The sequence below is a fragment of the Staurois parvus genome, unplaced genomic scaffold (genome assembly GCF_062004578.1).
Source record: "Staurois parvus isolate SC_StPar_1 unplaced genomic scaffold, SC_StPar_1.0 ptg000453l, whole genome shotgun sequence".
Classification (NCBI taxonomy): domain Eukaryota; kingdom Metazoa; phylum Chordata; class Amphibia; order Anura; family Ranidae; genus Staurois; species Staurois parvus.
Window position 1 is genome coordinate 744,543 of NW_028318249.1, and position 23,934 is coordinate 768,476.

The following is a 23,934-nucleotide window of genomic DNA, read 5'->3' on the forward strand; positions in this document are numbered from 1 at the left end:
TCCAAAGTGTACTGTATGTAAGCCCTCACAATGGACTTCTCCTATTTGCTCCGTTTTGGTCTGTTAAAAATAAATTTTAAAGTATTTCGTTAAATCTGTTTGATAAGTGCAAAAAATACCTATTGATCATATCAGAAATTCAGAGCTACCCCATGTTCAGTGTCATCTTCCCGTGTTATTTGAAGGAAAATAATTAGCCCTCCCAGTCCTTATCATGGGACTGTAAAGGAATAAACCATTGGGAAATGTGTATGTATTGCAGAGCTGTACTGCGTTTTTATTTCCCCATGATATACACTTGAAGAAAGAAGGAACAGACTGGTAGCCAGTAAGATTGTAAACGTTTATTTTTCCAATTCATTTACAGTATTGTACATTTTTCGTCAGATATGAAAATAATTTAGCAAACCAAAAACTAGAGATCAACAGATAGAAACATCTAACTTTCCCTATGTACAATGCCGCTTTAGGTCAATCTTTCCAGACTTTGTACTAAGTTTGTACAGTACAGTCTTACTAAAGTGAGAACTCAAACTTGGGGTCAGGAGAGAGCTAACTACAGAGTGGGCCAGTAAGAGTTGATCATGAGGTGCACGATGGAACCCGAAATAGGAGACATGCTGGTTTCACCTGAAGAGGGGGACAGATGGAAGCTTGTCCCATCTACAGGCCCTTTTTGTGGGCGTTCTTAATTATGGCATTCTTGAAAAGAGTCATTAGAGGTGTCTGGCTTCTCTCTGGGGTCATGAATCCTCCATACCGCTTATCTTTGGGTGGTCCTTCCCATCGGAAATGGTGCATTTTGTACTTCCTATCTTTTTTAACTGGGCCATCCATCAGCTCTCCATCATCCAGGTCTTCTTCAGAGCTGGTGTCGGGATAGTCAAACTCTAGAGAAAGCTCTCTTCTCAGCTCAAGGGGGAAACTTTCTGAGGACTCTTCTTCAGCATCTGTGGGGAAGACTTTGATAGGCCTCCTCTTTTTGCCGACAGGTTTTCCCCATCGGAAGTGCTCCATGGAATAAGACCTTTTGCTGTCTTGCCTATCCACAGCCTCATCTTCCATAATTCCCTCCTGTGTGTTTTGGTTGTCACTGCCAGGGAACAGGTTCAATATAGGGTAGTTGGCAATATCCTCCCTCTTGTAGCCCCCACTGTTGTTGTCGTTGCTGGTGCTGTTCCTTCGACCAAATTTGTTCCAGCGGAAGTGGCTCATGACATATTTTCTTATGTTTTCAGAAAGGGGCTGCATGTGGCCATTGCCAGGAAACACAGGAGATTCTGCGGAGAGGTCCATCTTGCATGCTTTGATACATTCCTGTTAGAAAAAAGGATTAGGAATGGTCAATTATTCCATGAACTATAAGAGTCCAACCCATCTACACCAGTAGACCTCCTCTGCAAGAATGAGGTCTTTTCTTCAAAAAATCAAACCCTTTGTGAATATAAAGTCATGTGCCAAAATGTCTGCGAAGGTTCTCATTGTTCCAGGTCATGGTATAGCTAGTAGTTAGTCACATTCAGGTGCGCATGTTCTATAACGTCTTCAGCATTACAAGACAAGTCCAGTTGAGTGGACTAACTACTACTAGCTATGGGCCAAAAAGGTTAGCATCCTGAAATGCTGGTTTGTGATGATCACTACTTTATTGTTGAAACAAAAAACCTAGTTTTTTGCGGGGTTTTATCAGAAGGTGGCCAATTAAAGATGTTTTGCATGCTTTAGAGTTTGATGGGGCCATCCTTTCACTTCAGTACCCAGTAGGAAATTAAATTACTCAAATAACTATTCACTGTGCAAGGAAAGTTGCAGTTTGCAACGAAATTTACCCCAGATTAATGGAAGAGATGAAGTCTGCCTCTGATTTCCATCATCCAATCATGTGAAAATAAAAATGTTTTTTTTAAATTTTCCTTACATGCTTTTCCAGCAAAAACCTCACCACATTCACTAAGCTTTGAGGCAACACTCCTTGCAAAGCAAACAGCCTAATTGCGTTTAATAACTCATCTCCAATGCCTCAATGGCCAAGAGCCTCAGAGGATTATTTTTTTACAATGTCCAGAGTCAGCATACCAGAGATTCAAATCCCTTTCTTTAATTGCAGACATATGGTTAGTAAAGGGTCTTTAGCTACTTAAAGAGATTCTAAAGGCTTAATTTAAAAAAAAAATAACAAACATGTCTATACTTACCTGTTGTGTGCAGTGGTTTTGCACAAAGCAGCCCAGATCCTCCTGTTCTCGGATCCCCCTTTGGCGCTCCTGACCCCTCCCTCCTGCTGGGTGCCCCCACAGCAAGCAGCTTGCTATGGGAGCACACGAGCATGCGCACTCCCAAGCCGCTACTCCATGTGTCCATTCACACACACAGTCTCAACTTGGCCTGGCCCCCTCTCTCTTGTAATTGGCTCACTGGCTGTAATTGACAGCAACAGGAGCCAATGGCTACCGCTGCTATCTCAGCCAATGAGGAGAGGGAGTCCTGGGTTAGCCAAGACTCCAGTGCACATCACTGAAATGAGAGGAGGCTTAGGTGAGTATTAAGGGGGGCTGTGGGGGATGCTGCACAGAGGAGGTTTTTTATCTTCATGCATAGAATGCATGAAGATAAAACACCTTGAGTCTTTACAACCACTTTAAATGCAAGACAGAAAAAGATCGAGTCTAATAAGCCCCGTAGCTTTTAACTCTATAGAGGCAGGTTAGTACTAAATGAGAAATGTTGGCAAACCTGAAGAAAATGTGTTCCAAATCAAATACAGACAAGTAGGGGAAGCTGCAGGCATCTACAGTATTACAACTTATCTAAGGATTCCCTAAGCTGCAGTGGTGTAAAACTAGCCATAGCATCCCATGCGGCTGCTATGGGGCCTGGGGGGTCAAAGGGGGCCCCATTAAAGGAGCTGTGTGAGGCAATTTGAAGATAGACGATCTTTATACATTTGAAGACAACACAATTTCAGTGCTGTGTTATTGGGATGACAATGGTTGCTGTTGACTTTGTTCCCCCTGCAACATTTCAAACCCAGATGTACAGAAGGAAACTTCATAATTATTCGCTAGTCATAGATCACCATTGCAGTAATGAAAAGTTGTTTAGCTGTCTTAGTAATGCAGGTTTATTGCCCACTGGTCATCCTGACCAGCACTGAAATTAACCCTGTATGCCTATTGTAGACTTCCTCAAAAAATCCCAGTGTGTTTCTTTTGCTAAAAGCGGACTGATTTTTGTAGTTCTTCAGAAAAAAATGAAGTTTGTATTAGGAATTATAGAATAATTGAGTGCAGGACTACTAACAATTATGTCATGCTATGAAATATTTTGCTTTTCAATATTCTTGCTACTACAATTCTTGTTTCTTTTTTGATGACTACTGCAGCACCTCTTTAAGTACCTACTTGGTGTGGTGGTGGAAGGAGTAAGAGGGCTCAGTATTTACACTGAGCTCCTGAGATCTAGGATGATGAAAAAGATTGGTGATCTACTGAGGGTAGAGCAGCTACATGTAAAATGATGACTAAAAGTTAATTCCCTCCACTGCTGCTTTTCCCTGGCAGCTTCAATCCACAGCCCTGGTCTCCTGTCCTTGACTGTGCGACAGCTGCCCTGCTGCTTTTCCTTTATGTTTACATACTTTATGTAAGGATGAAGGACGGTAGTGAGGTTGCTGGGGGGATCCCATTTCAATTTTGCAATGGGGCCCCCCATGATCTGTAGTTATACCCCTACTGAGCTGTCAATTGTTTGATAGCTTTAGAGTTCCAGGGATGTGTAATTTGACATAACTTTGTACACCTGAGTGCCTTTTGCCTGTATCTGTAGACTGCCCTTTCCATATCTGGATAAATAACACCTATTTAGATAAGCTCCACCCCTGAGGAGTCATAGCTGGAAAGTTGGTAAGCTGTAATAATGTTTGATGAAGGAAGCTTCTCCTTACCAGAATGCCATCTTCGCTGCTAAGGTCTGTACACTTATTGCTTTCCCAGCACTGGCTCCGGACCTCTCCGACATGAAATATGAACACCCCAAGTATTGCCAGGATACAGCTCCAGACTGGCTGCAACATTCTCCCTTCCAACAGCTGGGAAATGACAGAGGCATGCAAGAGTTAATGACATATTTTAATAAACACTACAATCAGGTAACCAAATAGATGTTTTATGGCCTTAAAGGGACATTGGTAAATGGTTGTTGATTTCTTTGGCTTTGAATGTACAGTTGCCCATAAATAATTACTTGATGTGACATTTTACAGAGAGAGAGAACTATTTTCCACAAAGAGAGAGCAGCTAACATATAGTCTAGTGTCAGATACCCTTTTGCCTGCCATTCGGGTTACTCATACTTTTCTAACAGGAGCGGACTTACAACTGATGGGGCCCCCGGGCAATAGGAAATCATGGGGCCCCTGTGTCCTCTCCCACACTCAAACCACACCCAAAAAATCCTATGAAAGGTACCAGGGGCATCTCATGGGGCCCCCTACTGACACCCAGGCCCTCGGGCAGTGCCCGAGTCACTAAATGGCCAGTCCGTCCCTGCTGTCTAACCTTCCCACTTCCCGTGTGCCTATCTTTCAGCCCATCAGAGCAGACTTCTCCACTGTTATGGCTGATATCAGCACGAAGAAGAAAATACATTAGCTGAATTGTAAAAGGCTGTTGTGACTTGAAAGAATACACGTGTAAACTGTTCTGCGCGGAAAAACATGTCAGAAGGGCATAGTTAGTGGAGTAGCACTGGCTGAGACCACCCAGTGTCTCATCTTACACAGGTTGGTTCAGGAAAATGGCATCCTGGATGTTTCACAATACTGTTTACCGCTGGATGAGTTAGTTGAGATGCCAGCAACCCCATATCTGAGGATCAGGAAGCTTCTCCTTGAGGTTCAAGTTTTTTCCAGGTCACACTGAAGACTGTTCTGCATTCATTTCCTAATAATACCATATTAAACTTTTAAGGGCTCATTCACGCCTAGTGCCTTGAGCTGCATTGATCTGAGCTAATTAATGTAAGCTTAATGCAAGTACACAGCAAATACTCTTGCCGTCTACGTGCCACGTTCACACCAAAGCACTGCCTTGGTGTGCACTGGAGAAAAATGCAGACATGCAGCAGAAAAAAAATATGTTACAGTGCACATCAATGCATCATACTACTACGTTATGGAAAAATATAGAAGTTTTACAAAAATTGGAAAGACGCAAGTTGACCTAATTTCAAAAAAATGGTCTGGTTTAAATCCCCTCCATGGGCTTATATCACCCTAGTACTTCCATCCCTGCTTTGTTCAACAAATATGTATACAAACAGATGAGACTTGAAAGGTACACCAATTCCAATCTTGTAATATCAATGCCTGACCATCCTTCTGCCTGATCCTCTGTACCGCGCTGCCCGTGTGTTACTGAACCCGGCTTGTGACCCTGACCATTCTCTGCCTGCTCCTCTAGTACCTCGCTGCCCGCATGTTGCTGACCTGGCCTGCCTGACTACGCCTTACAGTACCCAGACGATCCATCCCGCACGGATCTGTCCCTGTTACCAGGTCTGCCAGCCTCTTCATGTCAGGCTCCTTTCCCCGCACACCTCTGACAACGCTCTCTACCATTGCTGGACGTACTCAGGGGTGGCGACCTGGTCTCAGTCTGCTCCAAGTCCATCCCCACCATCAGGGGCCTTGGTGAATAAGCAGATTGGGACTTAGACCCCGCGCCCTGAGGAACCCCGTGCTGTGGGCTGCTAGAGACGCCGCCAGGCGGTGCTTAACAGTACCAAACGGCCTGCCTGACCATTCCACCTCGCCAGCCCTGACTACACCTGTGTTCCCACACATTTCTGGTCATACCCGGATCCCTAACAGGAACTTATATAGCGTCTTCAATTTACGCCGCGATTTTACATATATGTTGTACAGTCACATCAGTCCCTAACCCTCAAGGGGCGTAAAATCTAAGGTCCCTAACTCACATTCATACATACTAGGGCCAATTTAGACAGGAGCCAATTAACCAACCAGCATGTCTTTGGAGTGTGAGAGGAAACCGGAGTACCCAGAGGAAACCCACGCAGGCACAGGGAGAACATGCAAATTCCAGGCAGGTAGTATGGTTGGGCTTCGAACTGACACTCCTAGTTCTGCTAGGCAAAAGTGCTAACCACTTAGCCACTTTATTTGAATGGACTGAATCACACCGGACAGCAGAAAAAATACTGCATGCATTAGTTGGAAAAAAATTATTTTTTGCAGAGCAACTGAATCACAGACGTACCATGCAGTGCAGGCAAATACACTGCATTTGTGGTATCATTAACTTAAAACTGACACCCACTGCAGATGGCAACTGCAGTGCTTTTTGAAAGTGGTCCGGGAAACACGCATGGAAATGTGAATTTCCAGAAACACGTTTAGGTGTGAAAGAGCCCTAAAGACATTATGGGGTTTATTTACTAAAGCTGGAGAGTCCAAAATCAGACTCCCTTCTGCATAGAAACCAATCGGCTTCTAACCTCAGCTTGTTCAATGAAGCTTTGGCAATGAAACCTGGAAGCTGATTGGTTTCTATGCAGAAGGGAGTCTGATTTTGGACTCTCCAGCTTTAGTAAGTAAACCCCTATAAGTCTGGTAATGTTTGTCACACAAAGAATATCTTACATACAAATTACCACATATTAATAACATATTCCAACTGCATATATTGCATCATTCTTTCCTGGAGACAGCTCTCTACGTGTTTCATGAACAACATTCACTAATTCAGGGGGAGTGTAACTATATAGTTACATAGTTAGTCTGGCTGAAAAAAGACAAAAGTCCATCCAGTTCAACCATAGAAAAAAAAAAGTTATAATCCTATACCTCCAGTTGATCCAGAGGAAGGCAAAATGTGGTGGATATTGTTTTATCACAGTTATGTGATAGTTTTTGTTTTTGATTTGTTTGTTTTTTTCAAGATGTGCAAAGAGAGATCACACAAACACTTGTAGGTAAAATCAAACTGTATAAACCATTTAATTAAGAAATTATAGATTTCATGCAATGCCAAGCTGCGGTTTCTAAAGCGAGCAAAATTCTCTCTTGTATTAAAAGAGGTATAGACTCCAGAGAGAGAGATATCATTTCCCCCGGTACAAATCATTAGTAAAACCACATCTGGAATATGCAGTTCAGTTTTGGGCACCAATTCACAAAAAGAACATTGGGGAACTGGAGAAAGTACAGAGAAGGGCAACCAAACTGATACGAGGCATGGAGGAGATCAGCTATGAGGAAAGATTAGAGGAACTGAATTTATTCTCTCTTGAGAAGAGATTAAGGGGGGATATGATCTCCATGTATAATACATAAGGGGGGATATGATCAACATGTATAATACATAAGGATGGATATGATCTCCATGTATAATACATAAGGGGGGATATGATCTCCATGTATAATACATAAGGGGGGATATGATCTCCATGTATAATATATAAGGGGGGATATGATCTCCATGTATAATACATAAGGGGGGATATGATCACCATGTATAATACATAAGGGGGATATGATATCCATGTATAATACATAAGGGGAGATATGATCACCATGTATAATACATAAGGGGGGATATGATCTCCATGTATAATACATAAGGGGGGATATGATCTCCATGTATAATACATAAGGGGGATATGATCACCATGTATAATACATAAGGGGGGATATGATCTCCATGTATAATACATAAGGGGGGATATGATCTCCATGTAAAATACATAAGGGGGGATATGATCTCCATGTATAATACATAAGGGGGGATATGATCACCATCTATAATACATAAGGGGGATATGATCTCCATGTATAATACATAAGGGGGGATATGATCTCCATGTATAATACATAAGGGGGGATATGATCTCCATGTATAATACATAAGGGGGGATATGATCTCCATGTATAATACATAAGGGGGATATGATCTCCATGTATAATACATAAGGGGGGATATGATCTCCATGTATAATACATAAGGGGGGATATGATCACCATGTATAATACATAAGGGGGGATATGATCTCCATGTATAATACATAAGGGGGATATGATCTCCATGTATAATACATAAGGGGGGATATGATCTCCATGTATAATACATAAGGGGGGATATGATCACCATGTATAATACATAAGGGGGGATATGATCACCATGTATAATACATAAGGGGGATATGATCTCCATGTATAATACATAAGGGGGATATGATCTCCATGTATAATACATAAGGGGGGATATGATCTCCATGTATAATACATAAGGGGGGGATATGATCTCCATGTATAATACATAAGGGGGGATATGATCTCCATGTATATTACATAAGGGGGGGATATGATCTCCATGTACATCAGTGGTTCATATAGTGAACTCGGTGTGGAGTTATTCACCCTGAGGTCATCACAGAGGACAAGGGGGCACTGTTTATGTCTGGAGGAAAAGAAATTTACTCTCCAAACATGGAAATATTCTTCACAGTGAGAGCTGTGAAAATGTGGAATAGACTCCCTCAAGAGTTGGGTCTGGCCAGCTCATTGGATTGCTTTATAAAAGTCCTGGATTCTTTCTTGGATACACAGAATATAACTGGATATAACATTTATAGGTAAAGTTGATCCAGGGAATATCCGATTGCCTCTCAGGGGATCAGGAAGGGTTTTTATTTCCCTGCAGGAGCAAATTAGATCATGCATTGTTGGGTTTTTTTTGCCTTCCTCTGGATCAACTGTGGGTATAGGATTATATCCCCCCTTATGTATTATACATGGAGATCATATCCCCCCTTATGTATTATACATGGAGATCATATCCCCCTTATGTATTATACATGGAGATCATATCCCCCCTTATGTATTATACATGGTGATCATATCCCCCTTATGTATTATACATGGAGATCATATCCCCCTTATGTATTATACATGGAGATCATATCCCCCTTATGTATTATACATGGAGATCATATCCCCCCCTTATGTATTATACATGGAGATCATATCCCCCCTTATGTATTATACATGGTGATCATATCCCCCCTTATGTATTATACATGGAGATCATATCCCCCCTTATGTATTATACATGGAGATCATATCCCCCCTTATGTATTATACATGGAGATCATATCCCCCCTTATGTATTATACATGGAGATCATATCCCCCCTTATGTATTATACATGTTGATCATATCCCCCTTATGTATTATACATGGAGATCATATCCCCCCCTTATGATTATACATGGTGATCATATCCCCTTTATGTATTATACATGGAGATCATATCCCCCCTTATGTATTATACATGTAGATCATATCCCCCTTAATCTCCTCTTCTCAAGAGAGAATACATTCAGTTCCTCTAATCTTTCCTCATAGCTGATCTCCTCCATGCCTCTTATCAGTTTGGTTGCCCTTCTCTGTACTTTCTCCAGTTCCCCAATGTTCGTTTTGTGAATTGGTGCCCAAAACTGAACTGCATATTCCAGATGTGGTTTTACTATTGATTTGTACCGGGGGAAATGATATCTCTCTCTCTGGAGTCTATACCTCTTTTAATACAAGAGAGGATTTTGCTCGCTTTAGAAACCGCAGCTTGGCATTGCATGAAATCTATAATTTCTTATTTAAATGGTTTATACATTTTGATTTTACCTACAAGTGTTTGTGTGATCTCTCTTTGCACATCTTGAAAAAAACAAACAAACCAAAAACACAAACTATTACATAACTGTGATAAAACAATTTCCACCACATTTTGCCTTCCTCTGGATCAACTGTGGGTATAGGATTATAACTTTTTTTTTCTATGGTTGAACTGGATGGACTTTTGTCTTTTTTCAGCCAGACTTACTATGTAACTATATAGCTAAAGATAACAAATGTAATAATATTGGAAAAACATAACAAGATATTTATCTATTGATGCCTTTCACCAAAGAGTACCGCTTTCTTTCATTACGGCTTGGCAGATGATGACCAAACCAGATGCATGCATGAAGCAGCCCTGGTAAGAGACTACTTATTCCAAGTTTTGACTATGGCATATACAGGACTAATTAGTAGTATTGACCAATCATAACCCTTAGATGTTATTACTTTTCTAAGGAAGATAACACACATTCCTCAAGGGGCTTGGTCATTTGGTCACTTTTTAATGACATTCCTATAGTTACATAGTTAGTCTGGCTGAAAAAAGACAAAAGTCCATCCAGTTCAACCATTAAAAAAAAAAGTTAGAATCCCACAGTTGATCCAGAGGAAGGCAATGAAACCCAGCAAAGCATGATCCAATTTGCTCCTGCAGGGGAAAAAAATCCTTTCTGATCCCCCGAAAGGCAATCGGATATTCCCTGGATCAACTTTACCTATAAATGTTAGTATCCAGTTATATTTTGTGTATCTAAGAAAGAATCCATTATGACGTCAGCTAAGGTAAACAGGCATAGGATTCATTAGTATATATTAGCTAGCCATAATAACAAGGAAATATGACATTTTTCCATCAGATATATAGAATATTTTTACATTCTCCTGAAGAAGTGAAGTTTGTCCATGAAACGTGTAGGGAGCTGTTACATTTTCAGCCAAAAATAATGTAGAACATCAAATATTGTATGCAAGATTTATTTTGCGTGACAAACATTACCAGCCTTATAATGTGTTTAGATTTTTTTTTAACAGGGTACACGAATTTAGATGGAAGAGAAATTAGAAATGACTGATTTTACAAGATTGGAATTGATGTACCTTTACGGTTCCATTTGTTTTACATAAATATCTGTGGAAAAAAAAAAGCATGGCAACGCGTTTCAATGAGCGATATGAATGAGCCATATTAAGGAATCAGACTTTTCATGAGACCTTGAACAAACAACAACATCTTATTATAAAATTGTACTGAACTTTGATGACTGCACTGTATCCTTTGCCTTTTACGTAATATACATAATTTTATTACACTAAAGAGCGACATAAAAAGATATATAATATAAAGTACCTTCACATTATATTGCAGCATATTTGCATAGGTGAGCCTTGCAGTACATTTTCTGTACCTTTACCTTGGAGAGGCCATTAGTGAATTATTTATTGTTGTATCAGTTGGTAACTTAGATCATATAGTTCCTTCCAGTACTTAATACTCCCATTCCTTTATTCAGATAATGTAGAGCTAAAAATATAGATCAATGCCAGGAGCCATTCACACAGAAGACAGCTATTGTCTGTGATTTCCTCCCCTGTATTATTATTATTCTGGTATAGAGAGTAGCAAACATGACATTTTGTGTGTTGTGTCAAGTCGGGGGTTGTTTTAACTAGAAGGCTAAGCATTTCGGCTCTCACCCCTTTACACCACATATGGATCAGAGCAATTTTTACATTTCTGCTATGGGCCTGTTTATTTACCAGTAGGCCAAACAAGGCTGTTTTTTTTTTTTTTTGCTGATAGGTCTTGCAAAAATTATTTTATTTTTGCAATCCATAAACAAAAATAAAGGAACAAAACATTTTTAGTTAGTTAAAGAAAATTGTTACTGTAGGAAAAAAGTAAATATTTAATCTAATTAATTTGTTCTTTTTAAAATAACACTGCTATGATTCTGGTACAGGTAAAGTTCTTTACAAATAAATGAAAGCTTTTTTTTTTTCAATTTCAATTTGCATTTTTTAATGTGGAACTACAAATGCATTGAATTAAATTTAAATGACTGTAAAGCAGAAGTAGAAGAAAAATGAAAAAAGTTCAAAAATAATAAAAAATTAATTATTTAAATGTGAGTTAAAGCGGAGTTCCACCTGAAAAAAAAAATAATAAAAGTCAGCAGCTACAAAAACTGTAGCTGCTGACTCTTAAAATACAGCCACTTACCTGTCCCTCGGTCCAGTGGTGTCCTCACCACCGCTGGTTTCACCGGCCGTCTTCTCTCCCTGGTGCCAGCATCTTCAGTGTGGGCACCCAGCTGTGACAGCTTGCAGCTTCACATCCGGGTGCCCACTGCACATGTGCGAGAAGCGCTTCGCTTTGTAAATGGCCCGTAGTCTTCTGGGACCTGTCACATGTCCCAGAAGACTATGGGGAGGGAAGGGGGAGGACAACTTCCGCTTCCGATAGCCTAGGCAATCGCAGCGGAAGTGGGAGCGGGTACCTGTCAAATTGTTTTGGAGACAACTGTGAAATGTTAATTTGCCTTTTACTCTCTGTCAAAAAATAAACTGGTGCCACAGAGAGGAAGAACATGACAGACATTCTAGCCTTTTCCAATTTGTAAAAAAAAATGTTTCATTGATTGTGTCCCCGATGTATTTAGGCGATCTTTGAAAACTCACTTTTTCAGGGAAGCCTACCCCACCTCCACCTAAGAACTGTACTTGAATCACCTCCACCAGATCATCCCCCGCAGCTATTACCTTTTGTATCACCTCCCCCTTCCTTTAGATTGTAAGCTCCACGAGCCGGGCCCTCCTCTTCCTTCTGTACTGAAATGTATTGTAATTGTACTGTCTCCCTTATATTGTAAAGCGCTGCGCAAACTGTTGGCGCTATAGAAATCCTGTATAATAATAATGTATACAGTATATTTTCCATCAATTCTTGTCCCTGTGGCACACCCTGTCATTGAGTCAAAAAAAGAGAATGGTTCCCTCAAAAGGTACCATTTTCAGACAAATTCCTGGAAAGAGTCTCTTAGCCTTCCTTCAAATACCCAAATTTATACTTCAAATACTTAAAATTTTTGAAAATATATATTTTTTAAATATATTCTTGACATATATTTTTACATATATTTGTAAATGCATTCCAAAAATGTGGATTTGTATTTTTAGAGACATGGAGTATATTTGAAATGTATTTTTACAAATATTTTTCATATATTTTGTAATAAAAATGCATTTCAACATACAGTGTGTGTGTGTGTGTATATATATATATATATATATATATATATATATATATATATATAAAATTTTATTTTTTTTAAATATATTGAATATGGCCAAAATTGTAGCATTTCAAATATATGTCAATATATTTGAGAAGAATATTTTTAAAATATATTTCAAATATATTTTACTTCCATATGGGTTAGGCTGATTGGTATGTAGTTTCCTGGTATACGTCTCGACTCTTTTTGAATATTGGTACCTCATTTACCGTATGCCAATGATGTGGTACCATAAAAGCTAGGAACAGCGACTTGACTATAACAGTACTCAGGGCTTTTATTCAGCTTGGACATGGTGGAACTCTGCTCCCTGCTCACCACTATCACTTGTAAACACAGAAGTTCGGTTTTTGTGTTTACAAGTGATAGCTTGTCTCCCAACAACTCCTGCAGGTCAGATCTCCTGAGCAGATCCCACTGAGTGCAGAACAGGGACAAGGAAGATGCAGATGGCATGATTGAGTTCCTGCACCTATTCTCTGAGAAAAAAAAAAAGAACTGACATTGCTAAGCTTTTTGAGCACTCATGGGTGTAAGCCATCTGATCCTGGTGATTTATTCACATTAATTTTTTCAAGCCTGTTTTGGACCTAGAATGGGCCCTATTTGTAAATTTAGTACCAGTCAACTCAATGCCTTATGTCCTGTTTGTGGTACACCCTGTCATTGAGACAAAAAGGGAGTGGTTGCCTCAAAAGATACCATTTTCAGGCAAATTCTTGGAAATAATCTCTTAGTCTTCCTTTAAATACCCCTCATGTTAGGTTGATTGGTCTTCAGTTTTCATGGTATACTTCTCAACTCTTTTTGAGTATTGGCACCACATTTTCCACATGTCAATCAATTTGGTACAGTAAAATAATGAAATGATGACTTGACTATAACAGTGCTAAGCTCTCCGAGCACTCGTGGGTGTAAGCCATCTGGTCCCAGTGATTTATTCATACATTTTTTCAAGCCTGTTTTGGACCTAGAATGGGCCCTAATTGTAATGCTAATACCAATGAACTCCATGCCTTATGTCCTGTTTGTTCAGTTCACACCACTGCATAATGGTGGTGTGCTTTTAAAAAAAGAGTAGGATGTGCAGTACTTTTTTCACCGCAGCATGTCGCAGTGCTCTACGGTGAATAAAAATGTTACATTGTCATTTCAATAAAGTTGAGAAAAAAGTAAACATGCCTTACTCAAACTCTCCAACGACCTGCTAACCGCCAAAGCTAATGGCCATTATTCAGTGCTCCTACTCCTTGACCTCTCTGCGGCCTTCGACACAGTCGACCACCCCCTCCTCCTCAAAAAACTACACTCCCTCGGCCTCAGAGATTCTGCTCTCTCCTGGCTCTCATCCTACCTGTCACAACGCTCCTTCAGCGTTACCTATAATGCTACCACCTCCCCCTCACTCCCCCTCTCTGTTGGGGTCCCTCAAGGCTCTGTCCTTGGACCCCTTCTCTTCTCCATCTATACCTCCTCCCTTGGCCAACTCATACACTCTCACGGCTTCAACTACCACCTCTATGCCGACGACACACAAATCTATCTCTCAACCCCCCACCTCACCCCCTTGGTCTCAGCCCGAATCACACACCTACTGAGCGACATATCAGACTGTATGTCGCTCCACTTCCTTAAATTGAACCTCTCCAAAACCGAGTTTCTTGTCTTCCCCCCAGCCCGGACACCACCCCCCATTGATTTCTCCGTCACATCCAACAACGCTACCATCAAACCCGCCCTGCAGGCCAGAGTACTGGGTGTCATTCTGGACTCCAACCCATCCTTCCAGCCCCAAGTCCAATCTTTAACAAACTCGTGCAGACTCCACCTCCGCAACATCGCCAAAATCCGCACATTCCTAACCCCAGAAACCACTAAACAGCTCATCCACTCCCTCATCATATCACGACTCGACTACTGCAACTCCCTCCTCACTGGCCTGCCTCGCCGCTGGCTATCCCCGCTTCAGTCGATCCTGAATACGGCTGCCAGACTCATTCACCTTTCCAACCGCTCCGTCTCCGCCACCCCCCTCTGCCAATCCCTCCACTGGCTTCCGATTGCACAACGGATCAAATTCAAAATCCTAACGCTGACGTACAAAGCTGTCCACCATACTGCCCCGAACTACATCACCGACCTAATATCCAAGTACCGCCCAGCACGCACACTCCGCTCCTCACAAGACCTCCTTCTCTCTAGTTCCCTGGTCTCCTCCTCCCATGCCCGCCTCCAGGACTTCTCCAGGGTGTCACCCATCCTCTGGAACTCCCTGCCCCAACCCATCAGATTATCACCTACTCTCCTCTCCTTTAGGCGCACCCTGAAAACCCATCTCTTCAGGGAAGCCTACCCCACCCCCTGCTAACTTGCCGACCTCCTCCACTCTTCCTACCACTCCATCCCCCACAGCTATCTCCTCCTGTGCCACCATCCCCTCTCTCCTAGATTATAAGCTCGAAAGAGCAGGGCCCTCGATCCCCTCATGTATCGCATTGTATTGGTATTGTTCTGTCACATGTTCTGTCTCCCTTTGTAATGTACAGCGCTGAGTGAACTATTGGCGCTTTATAAATACTGTATAATAATAATAAAAAATAATAAACAGTGTGATGCACTGTACTCAGCATTACAGGAAAATTAATTTTTTTGTATTGTTCTATCATTTTTTCGCTTTGTATTGCCCAATATTAACTATATTGGAATAAGAGCCTCTCAATTTACAACTAAAGAAGTTCAATAATCAAATATATAAAGAGGTTTTAATTCCTATGAACAGTCATTAATCCGAATCCAGGGTAATGAATGTCTAGCATACAGAGTTTTGACATACATCACTACGTTTTGCATGTCTACCTCCTACAAAGCTGTGTGAAACCAAACTTTCATATTTTATTTGAAGAAACCTGTAAATTCTTTTATAATTTGAATCAAATTTGTGTTTTTTTTCTACTACTCTTACACACGCTTTTATTTCAATTTGGGGAGAGATACAACATTGGTATCCCCATTTGTTGCTACTCCTTCTGGAATCTACTATCATGTTTTTTCCTCTTTTTGATACTTCCTCATCTTTTTTCTCCAAGGTTCTTCCACTGCTATCTTTATCTCTTTCTCATATACCACTCTTCTCCTAAATACTCTGCTCTGCTTGGTATTTCTTTCTAACTAAAACATCCTAAAACTATTTCCCCATAACCCAATACGTTTCGCTGCCTTTCAAGGCTTGCTCAGGGTTTAACTGTTGCTTATCAGTGCTATCTGTGCTCACTGTGCATCAACACGCAAAATTGTATAATAATGGCCACAAGGCAAAAATTATAAAAGAATTTTACAGTTTTATTAACTAAAAAATAAAAATTATTATAAAAAATTATAAAAAATATAATTATTATTTAAAAAAAAAAACTCCTAGTGGGTGAATTAGTAATGTATGTCAAAACACATTACATTAGACAGTAATTAAGTTTATTTTTTACTTTCACGTATAGATGAACCTTTATTTTTTACTTTCATGTATAGATGAACCTTTGTCAGTTCCTTTTCTGTATCTTTACAGAAGAACCCCTTTACATTGGTGATCAGAGGGAGAAGGACCCCATTACATTGGTGGTCATTAGAAGAGTCAGTGGGGAAAGACCACATTACATTGGTGGGCTTTTTTTAGGGTCACTGGGGAAAGGAACCCATTTCATTGGTAGTCACTGACAGAGTCAGTGGGAGAAGAACCCCATTACATTGGTAGTCATTGGAAGGATCAGAAAGGGAAAGACCCATTACATTAGTCTCTATTGGGCAGATTTTCACTCAGAAGGGAAATATCTCCACCCAAACACAGAGGTAGCAATAAAAAAAACTAAGTTAAGTAGGAAAATATATTATAACCCCCTAATGATGTGTATCAAGTAATAAAAATCTTTGGGTGGTGCCCAACTTTCAAAAAAATACATAAAGTACCAAGAATATAGAAACAATTTTCAAACCCTTCCCTATGCTACCCAGTTAAAATATTGAATGGAGTTCCAATTTTTAGCTCATGGTACATTAGTTGTGGTTTAAGAATTAAATAAAAGAATAAGGAGGACATGTTGATATTTCCCATCACTTTCAGTCCCAGGGACAATGGTCACCAGGACTAATAGAGGGTGAATCTTCCCTAACAAAGACACTGACAGCTATAAAACCTATTAAACCCTGCTATACTCTATACAAAAGTAAGTTAATTTTTTGGATGGAGTTGTATTTAGAACTCATGGTACAACAGTGTGTACAGTAGGTTGAGATAGAAGATTAAGTTTGAGGATAAGGAATGTGGAATACTTGGTGTATTTGACGCCCAAGGCTTCTCGATATGAACAGTTTTGGCTGAAAAGGAAATGCAGACAGTGAAATTTGTAGTTTCTCTTATACTGGTGCTTAGTAGAGAAAAATCCATGTACATTTAAGGACAGTCCTTTACAATGATGGACAGAAGAATGCCCTCTTAAACTAGTGCTCCCTTACACCTCTATGACTTGGCCCACGTTGGGGTAAAATGCATTGGAGAGATGGAGCAGGGTCTGGAGGAGAGCTGTGTGTTTGGTTTTGTGTATGTAACCAAGTGGCAATAAAGCTTTTTCAAACTTTAAAAAGAAGGACATGAGGGATGTTTCTCTTTTACACGAGTAGTCAGTTGAGAAGGACTACCTCAGATTGGTGATCGGTGGGAGAAGAACCCCTTTGCATTGGTGATCAGAGGGAGAAGGACCCCATTACATTGGTGGTCATTAGGAGAGTCAGTGGGGAAGGACCACACTACATTGGTGTTTTTTTTTAGAGTCACTGGGGAAAGGAACCCATTTCATTGGTAATCATTGGCAGAGTCAGTGGGAGAAGGACCCCATTACATTGGTAGTCATTGGGAGGATCAGAAAGGGCAAGACCCATCACATTAGTGGTCATTGGTATGGTCAGTGGGGAAGGACTACATTACATTCGTGTTTTTTTGAGGGTCAGTTGGGAAAGGAACCCATTTCATTCATGATCATTGGCAAGATCAGTAGGGGAAGGACCCTACTGCATTGGCGATGACTATGAAGGTCAGTGAGGAAGTGGAGGAAGCACCCCCTTATAATGGTGGTAATTTTGATGGGTCATTGAGGGAAGTACCCTATTGGTGGTCATTGGGAGGGTCAGTAAGGGAAAGACCAATTACATTAGTGGTCATTGGGATTGTCAGTGGGGAAGGACTACATTACATTGTTGTTTATGGGGTTTTTTTTAGGGTCAGTTGGGAAAGGAACCCATTTCATTCATGGTCATTGGTCATTGGGAAGATAAGTAGAGGAAGGACCCAACTGCATTGGTGATCACTGTGAGGAAGTGGAGGAAGCACCTCATTGCAGTGGTGGTTATTTTGATGGGTTAGTGAGGACCCAATTATATTGATACTCATTGGGAGAGTCAGTGGGGGAAGGACCCTGTTACATTGGTGATCATTGGGATGGAAAGTGAAAGAAGAACCCCTTTACCTTAGTGATCAGTGGGAGGGTAAGTGGAAGAAAGACCACTTTTCATTGGCGGTCAGTGGGGAAAATGCCCCCCTTTTAAAGATAGCTAGAAAAGATCATTAGTGTCAGTGAGTAGTTATCTATGAGTCAGAAATTGCTCATTGCTCAAGTAACCCCTCGCAGCTTCTCGAGGAACCCTAAAGTTCCTTAAAACTCTGAGAAAGGCTGTTCAGTTTTTATAAGATTTCCTGTAAACGTAAAAACGATACAATTTTGGATAAAACATCCACACCTCAAATAGGGGGAATTTACTAATACTGGAGCAGATTTGCATAGCAGCCAATCAGCTTTTACAATTCATTTAAAAGCTTACCAAGTGAAGCTAGAAGCTGATTGGGTGCTATACACATCTTCTCCAGATTCTGTCTGCTCCAGTTCTAGTAAATCCCCGCCCCCCCACCAAGTATCATTATTATACATTTAATTTTTAGGCTGTAAAATTCATTAACAACCCTTCCATATGGTAAAACAAAACTAAAATTAAGAAAAAAAATCAGTCAGCTGAAATTCCAGCAGTGGGTGGCACTGTAGGCATTACTTTACCCGACATCCTTTGATTGAAAACTTGAAGGCAGAAAATTGTCATCCGCACAGCTCCTGCATCCAATAAGGTGCAGGCACTGTTCGGGTGTTCTGACACTGGCTGTCAGAATACGGTAGCCACAGTGGGAGATTTGTCCATCTGTACTGTTTAGCATGGATAGATGATTGTTAGATTTCTTTTGTTCAGGCTGAAAAAAATTAATTCATGAGCATATGGCACAGCCTAAAGTGTATTTACACTTTTGCAGCCAAATCAGGATAACGGCCACTTCATAATTTTGAACAAAAGGCAAAGATAGCGTGAGACTGTCCAGAAATTCTTTGAATTCTAGAAACAACCATGAGGCATCTAAAACCCTGATAAATGCTACAGTGGCTTGGATGGATCAACTGTGCACTACATCCCAATACAATATATAATTGAAGAAATTGAAAAAGCAGAAAATTTGACAATGTGCTACTCAGTGAGAAAGTTCCATTTTCTGCTTTTTTGTTCTTTGAATTTTAAAAGTAAGAAAATGATATATATATATATATATATATATATATATATATATATATATATGCTGTATGAATGGTAACACATAACAAACATACAGTATAGTGAGGTTTTCTCATACTTGACTTTAATAGTAATATACTGATATATACCCAATTATAATGTATCATAAAATTAAAAAAAAAATTAAAAAATATGATGCATTTTAATGTTCTTCCTATTAGATTCAAATAATAACACATTAAAAACAGAAAAAAATACTAAAAATGGTAAGAAAAATAACTGTTCCTTGACATAACATAAAAGCAAAAAAAAAAGTATTTAAAATATATCGAAATAGCCAAAGATCTTGATAGAATATAAAAGCTTAAAAAAATGCTTATTCAAATAATTGTCTTGCAGTCAGTTAAATAATTTAAAATTTTAAATGTTTTTTGTTAGTCTTTCATAGTAATAAAAGATAATTAGATATAATAATAATAATATATTTAAGCATAATTTATCATAAAAAAGCCATAATATAAAGTAACATTTTAATTGATTTCCTTTTAGTGTAAAGTGATAACACTTTAAAAAAAATACATCATTATAACAGAATATGTAAATGTATAGCTAAATAGGCAAAGATTGCAATACAATATAAAAGCAAAAGTAAAAAAAAAAAAGCTTATTCAGACTTTTTTTTGCAATCTGTTAAATGTATGTAAATAAATAAATGTTGCCTGTACTAATACAATGTTTAAAAATAATTTAAAAAAAGCATAAGTTTAAAATAAAAATAAAATCTTGCTTACCTGTTGCTTGTTCAGCTTAGTGTGCAGTGGGTTTTATCTTCAGTCCTGAGTGTCCTAGCCTCTGGAAGCACCAGACCAGGTCTTCTTATACTTGTGTGTCTAGGGCAGGGAGGTGCTTTCATTAACAGTCGTCGAGGGCTTTCTTGAAACCACAGAGAGAAAGGAAAAGAATAGCAAAAGGATTGAATTTCATAGAGTGATCAAAAGGAATGATTCAACCTATGTATGTGATATCTCCGTAAACAGAAAGGATTAGCTCCCCTCGTATTAAAATGAACCTTTTTTTCCAATCATATTTGATTGGATTTTCATAACTGAGATTAGCGGAGTGTTAAGCGATCATTGACCCTTTTGATTTGGTATTAAGGGATGACATCAATGTGCCTTGGAAAATTATTTCCAAATAGGTTGAACCAATCTGTTTTTGTCACACCCTAATCTGGATATGTGGTGTGTTTAGTGTGTATGGTGTAAGTCACCTGCTGGGCAGGTGTCAAAACAATCTACGATTAAATGTTCTATTAAAAGCGTAACTTCTTTTTATTTCTGCCTAACACATGATTTTGTTTTTTAAGTTCAACTCTATAACTTTTTTTCTTTTCTACTTTGGATACATTTGGAAAGAATAAGACCAGATTCAAACTTCTGTGGTGCGGTAATGTAACTCTGACCGCAACACGTGATATACTGCATTGCGGTGTAATTCATCTTGAATGCCACCCCATTCAAGACAGTGATAATAGCCTCTTACCACCTTATCCAAATTTACATGGGAAAGTTTTGACCTTGGTTACATTGTAACTTTACTTCCTGTCCCTGTGACAGCAAGCAAAGGCATATGGGGGTGTTTGTCACCGTAAGTGGAAGACACTGTCAGTAATAATAATATTGGAGGGGTAGGATACAAGGTGCAGGATCTATAGTGGCTACCAAATGGGGTTGTAGTCATTAATGTGGACCTTGCTCTGCAGGCAAGGTCTGCTTACTCAATGTGCCCCTCCTTCCTTAAAAGTGAGGGCAGGCGGGCTCATCTTTCCATGACTTCCATACTGTGGGGGTGGTGACATCCTTCTGCCAACAAGATCCCCGGGAATGCTGAGTAGCCCAAATCTCGCTACAGCTCAGTGCAGGATTCTTCTCCCAAGATCTTGGCTACTCAGCATGAGATGTGATTTGACCCTAGCCTAGGCACAACGAAAGGAAGTTGGGGCTGGGTAAAGGTGAATATATTATATAAAGTCCTCCCCCCCAGTTCTTTTTTATTTTGCACTTTCATCCAGCATAGAAGAGAGGAGTTAGGAGAGCCTATTGAAGAGGAGGACTTTATCACTGGCGTGCAAGGTTTGCTTTAAAGGATAGCAATGATTCCAGCTAGGCTGCTTGTACGAAGGTGCAGTTAGGTAGTCTGCCACTAGGTGATTCTTTTCCAGAAATGTGTCTGGTTACAGAAGGTGTTATCAGGAGCTAGGCCACTTTTAGCTAGAACCCTCCTATGGTTATGTCATGGGTGAGTCAAGACCAAGATAGAAGCCAGGTTAGGAGGAGACCTAGTGTAGTTGGGGCATGGAGGCCAAACACCCCACACCAGGACAGATGTAACCAGCATGTGGAGGCCCTAGCCAGGGCTGGAGGCTGGGGAGAGGTAGATCTGCACCCAGGAGAGCTGGCTATGGCCTTCCTGACCCTTAGGGAGGTTGGGCTAGGACGTGTTGCAAAAGGACTTTTTGGCATGGCCAAGAGTTCCCTGAGTGAGGCTATTCCTCTGGAGGGTCTCAGGAGAGGTGTGCCTATGGAGGAGGTGTAAGCAGAGATTCCATTTCAATGAGAACTAATGACCCCGGGTGGAGGGAGAGACTGTCAGAAGGAAGATGGTTGCTTTATAGTGCTGCACAATGCTTTCACGTGTGACTACTGCAGACTATACACTAAACGTGATTGACTGTGTGCTGTCAAGCAACCCTGGATAGTATTTCATGTGATGTGACTGCTGTACCATTTTCCAACTTCCACCAGTAACGTACAGCAACCCTATTTAAATGTGGGATAACCGGTTAGCCACGCAAGGTCTATCACCACTTGACTTTGTATTGAATAGACTTCTGTTACCTGTTCAACATCTTAGCTATGTACTTGAATGTAGTTGTTAGTCATATACTGTATGTTGGATCTCTTGGAGCAAGGTTCAATTTCTTCTATTGTAACCACACTATACCCAGCTAGACCTCATTTTTCTTTCTCTAGCTGATAATGTAATCTTGAAACATTCTATGGATTTTAACTTGCTCTGAAAAACTTTAAGAAAATTTTAACCACTTGCCGTCCGCCTGCTGTTTATAAACAGCAGGACGGTGGCACTCCTGGGGCGGGTTGCCGTTCATAAACGGCACCCGCCGTTTCTAGATGTGCGCACTCCCTGGGAGCGTGCAGCACTATCCGGTGCCCGCTGTGTCCTCCGATCGTCGGACGGGACCTCTGTACGAGGTCCCGATCATGTGCTCACTTATTGGCCAATCAGTGATCACATGCAAAGTAGGTCACGTGGTACAAGGCTATTCACAACAGCCTTGTACCATGTGACAAGCTGTGACCAATCACAGCTCACTCAGTAGTTCTCAATGGCTGCAAGAATGCAGACAGAGAGAAAGAGAAATGATTGCTTTTACATCCTATATGGGTGTAAAAGCAATCACTGTAAAAAAAATAAATAAATCTTCATCACCCCCCACAAGTAGTACATTGTGACATTGTACTGCTAAGGTGACAGTATGTAAAAAAAAAAACATAAATAATAATATAAAAAAATAAATTAAAAATTAAAAAAAAATGTTTAAAAATTATAATTTTTGGTTATAAACTAATTTGGCTTATTTTTTTTTTTACTAAAGAGATAACGGAATTCATTTTGGCCAAGATTTATGATGAAAGCTTATTTCTTTGCAAAATTTTATAAGAAAAACACATTTTTTCAAAATCTTTGGACATTTTCATTTACACAGCAAAAAAAATTTAAATCCCAGCAGTGAATAAATACCACCAAAATAAAGCTTTATCTGTCTCAAAAAAAGGGTAAAAAATTCATATGGGTACAGTGTTGCATGACCGCGCAATTTTCATTCAAAGTGTGACAGCGCTGAAAGCTGAAAATTGGCCTGGACAGGAAGGGGGTAAAAGTGTCTGGACTGGAAGTGGTTAATAAAACTTATTCCTCATGTACGCTGCTGCTCCTAAATGTGAGTTTAGGAGCTTTTGGCGTCTTTTTGTCAAAGCCCCTGAACTCAATTCAACAACAACCTATGTGTCCATGTACACATAGGCTTTCACCAGAGTATAGGAGCAGCATCGTTTAGGGGTAGTTAAATGTTCCTCTCCTGAATGCAGAAGAATCTTGTTCAGGAAAGGAACATTTTGGCCAAAAAACACTAAATGGCTTGGGCGTTTATTCATGTCAATGAAAAATACTCTAGCCCAGTGGTCGGCAAGCCGCGGCTCGCGAGCCACATGCGGCTCTTTACAAACTTCAATGCGGCTCTTCTGTGTGCCGGGCGCCCGCTCCCCT

The 23,934-nt window shown here is 40.1% G+C and overlaps 1 protein-coding gene across 1 annotated transcript; it reads right to left on the reverse strand.

Moving 5' to 3' along the window:
* Nucleotides 1-324: 324 nt before the first annotated feature.
* On the reverse strand, nt 325-20,511 carry LOC149453055 (pro-opiomelanocortin). The gene is made up of 3 exons (XM_089688741.1): nt 20,379-20,511; nt 3,944-4,087; nt 325-1,317 (listed from the first exon to the last, which is right to left on the reverse strand). The coding sequence occupies exons 2-3, from the start codon at nt 4,070-4,072 to the stop codon at nt 664-666; spliced, it is 783 nt and encodes a 260-aa protein (XP_089544867.1). The 5' UTR covers nt 4,073-4,087; nt 20,379-20,511; the 3' UTR covers nt 325-663.
* Nucleotides 20,512-23,934: the final 3,423 nt, after the last annotated feature.

Excerpts from the sequence above, each read along its gene's own strand:
- LOC149453055 (XM_089688741.1), bottom strand. The coding sequence starts at position 4,072 with ATGTTGCAGCCAGTCTGGAGCTGTATCCTGGCAATACTTGGGGTGTTC. Across the intron at positions 1,318-3,943 it reads GCAGCGAAGATGGCATTCTG|GAATGTATCAAAGCATGCAA; the intron begins GTAAGGAGAAGC and ends TTTTTCTAACAG.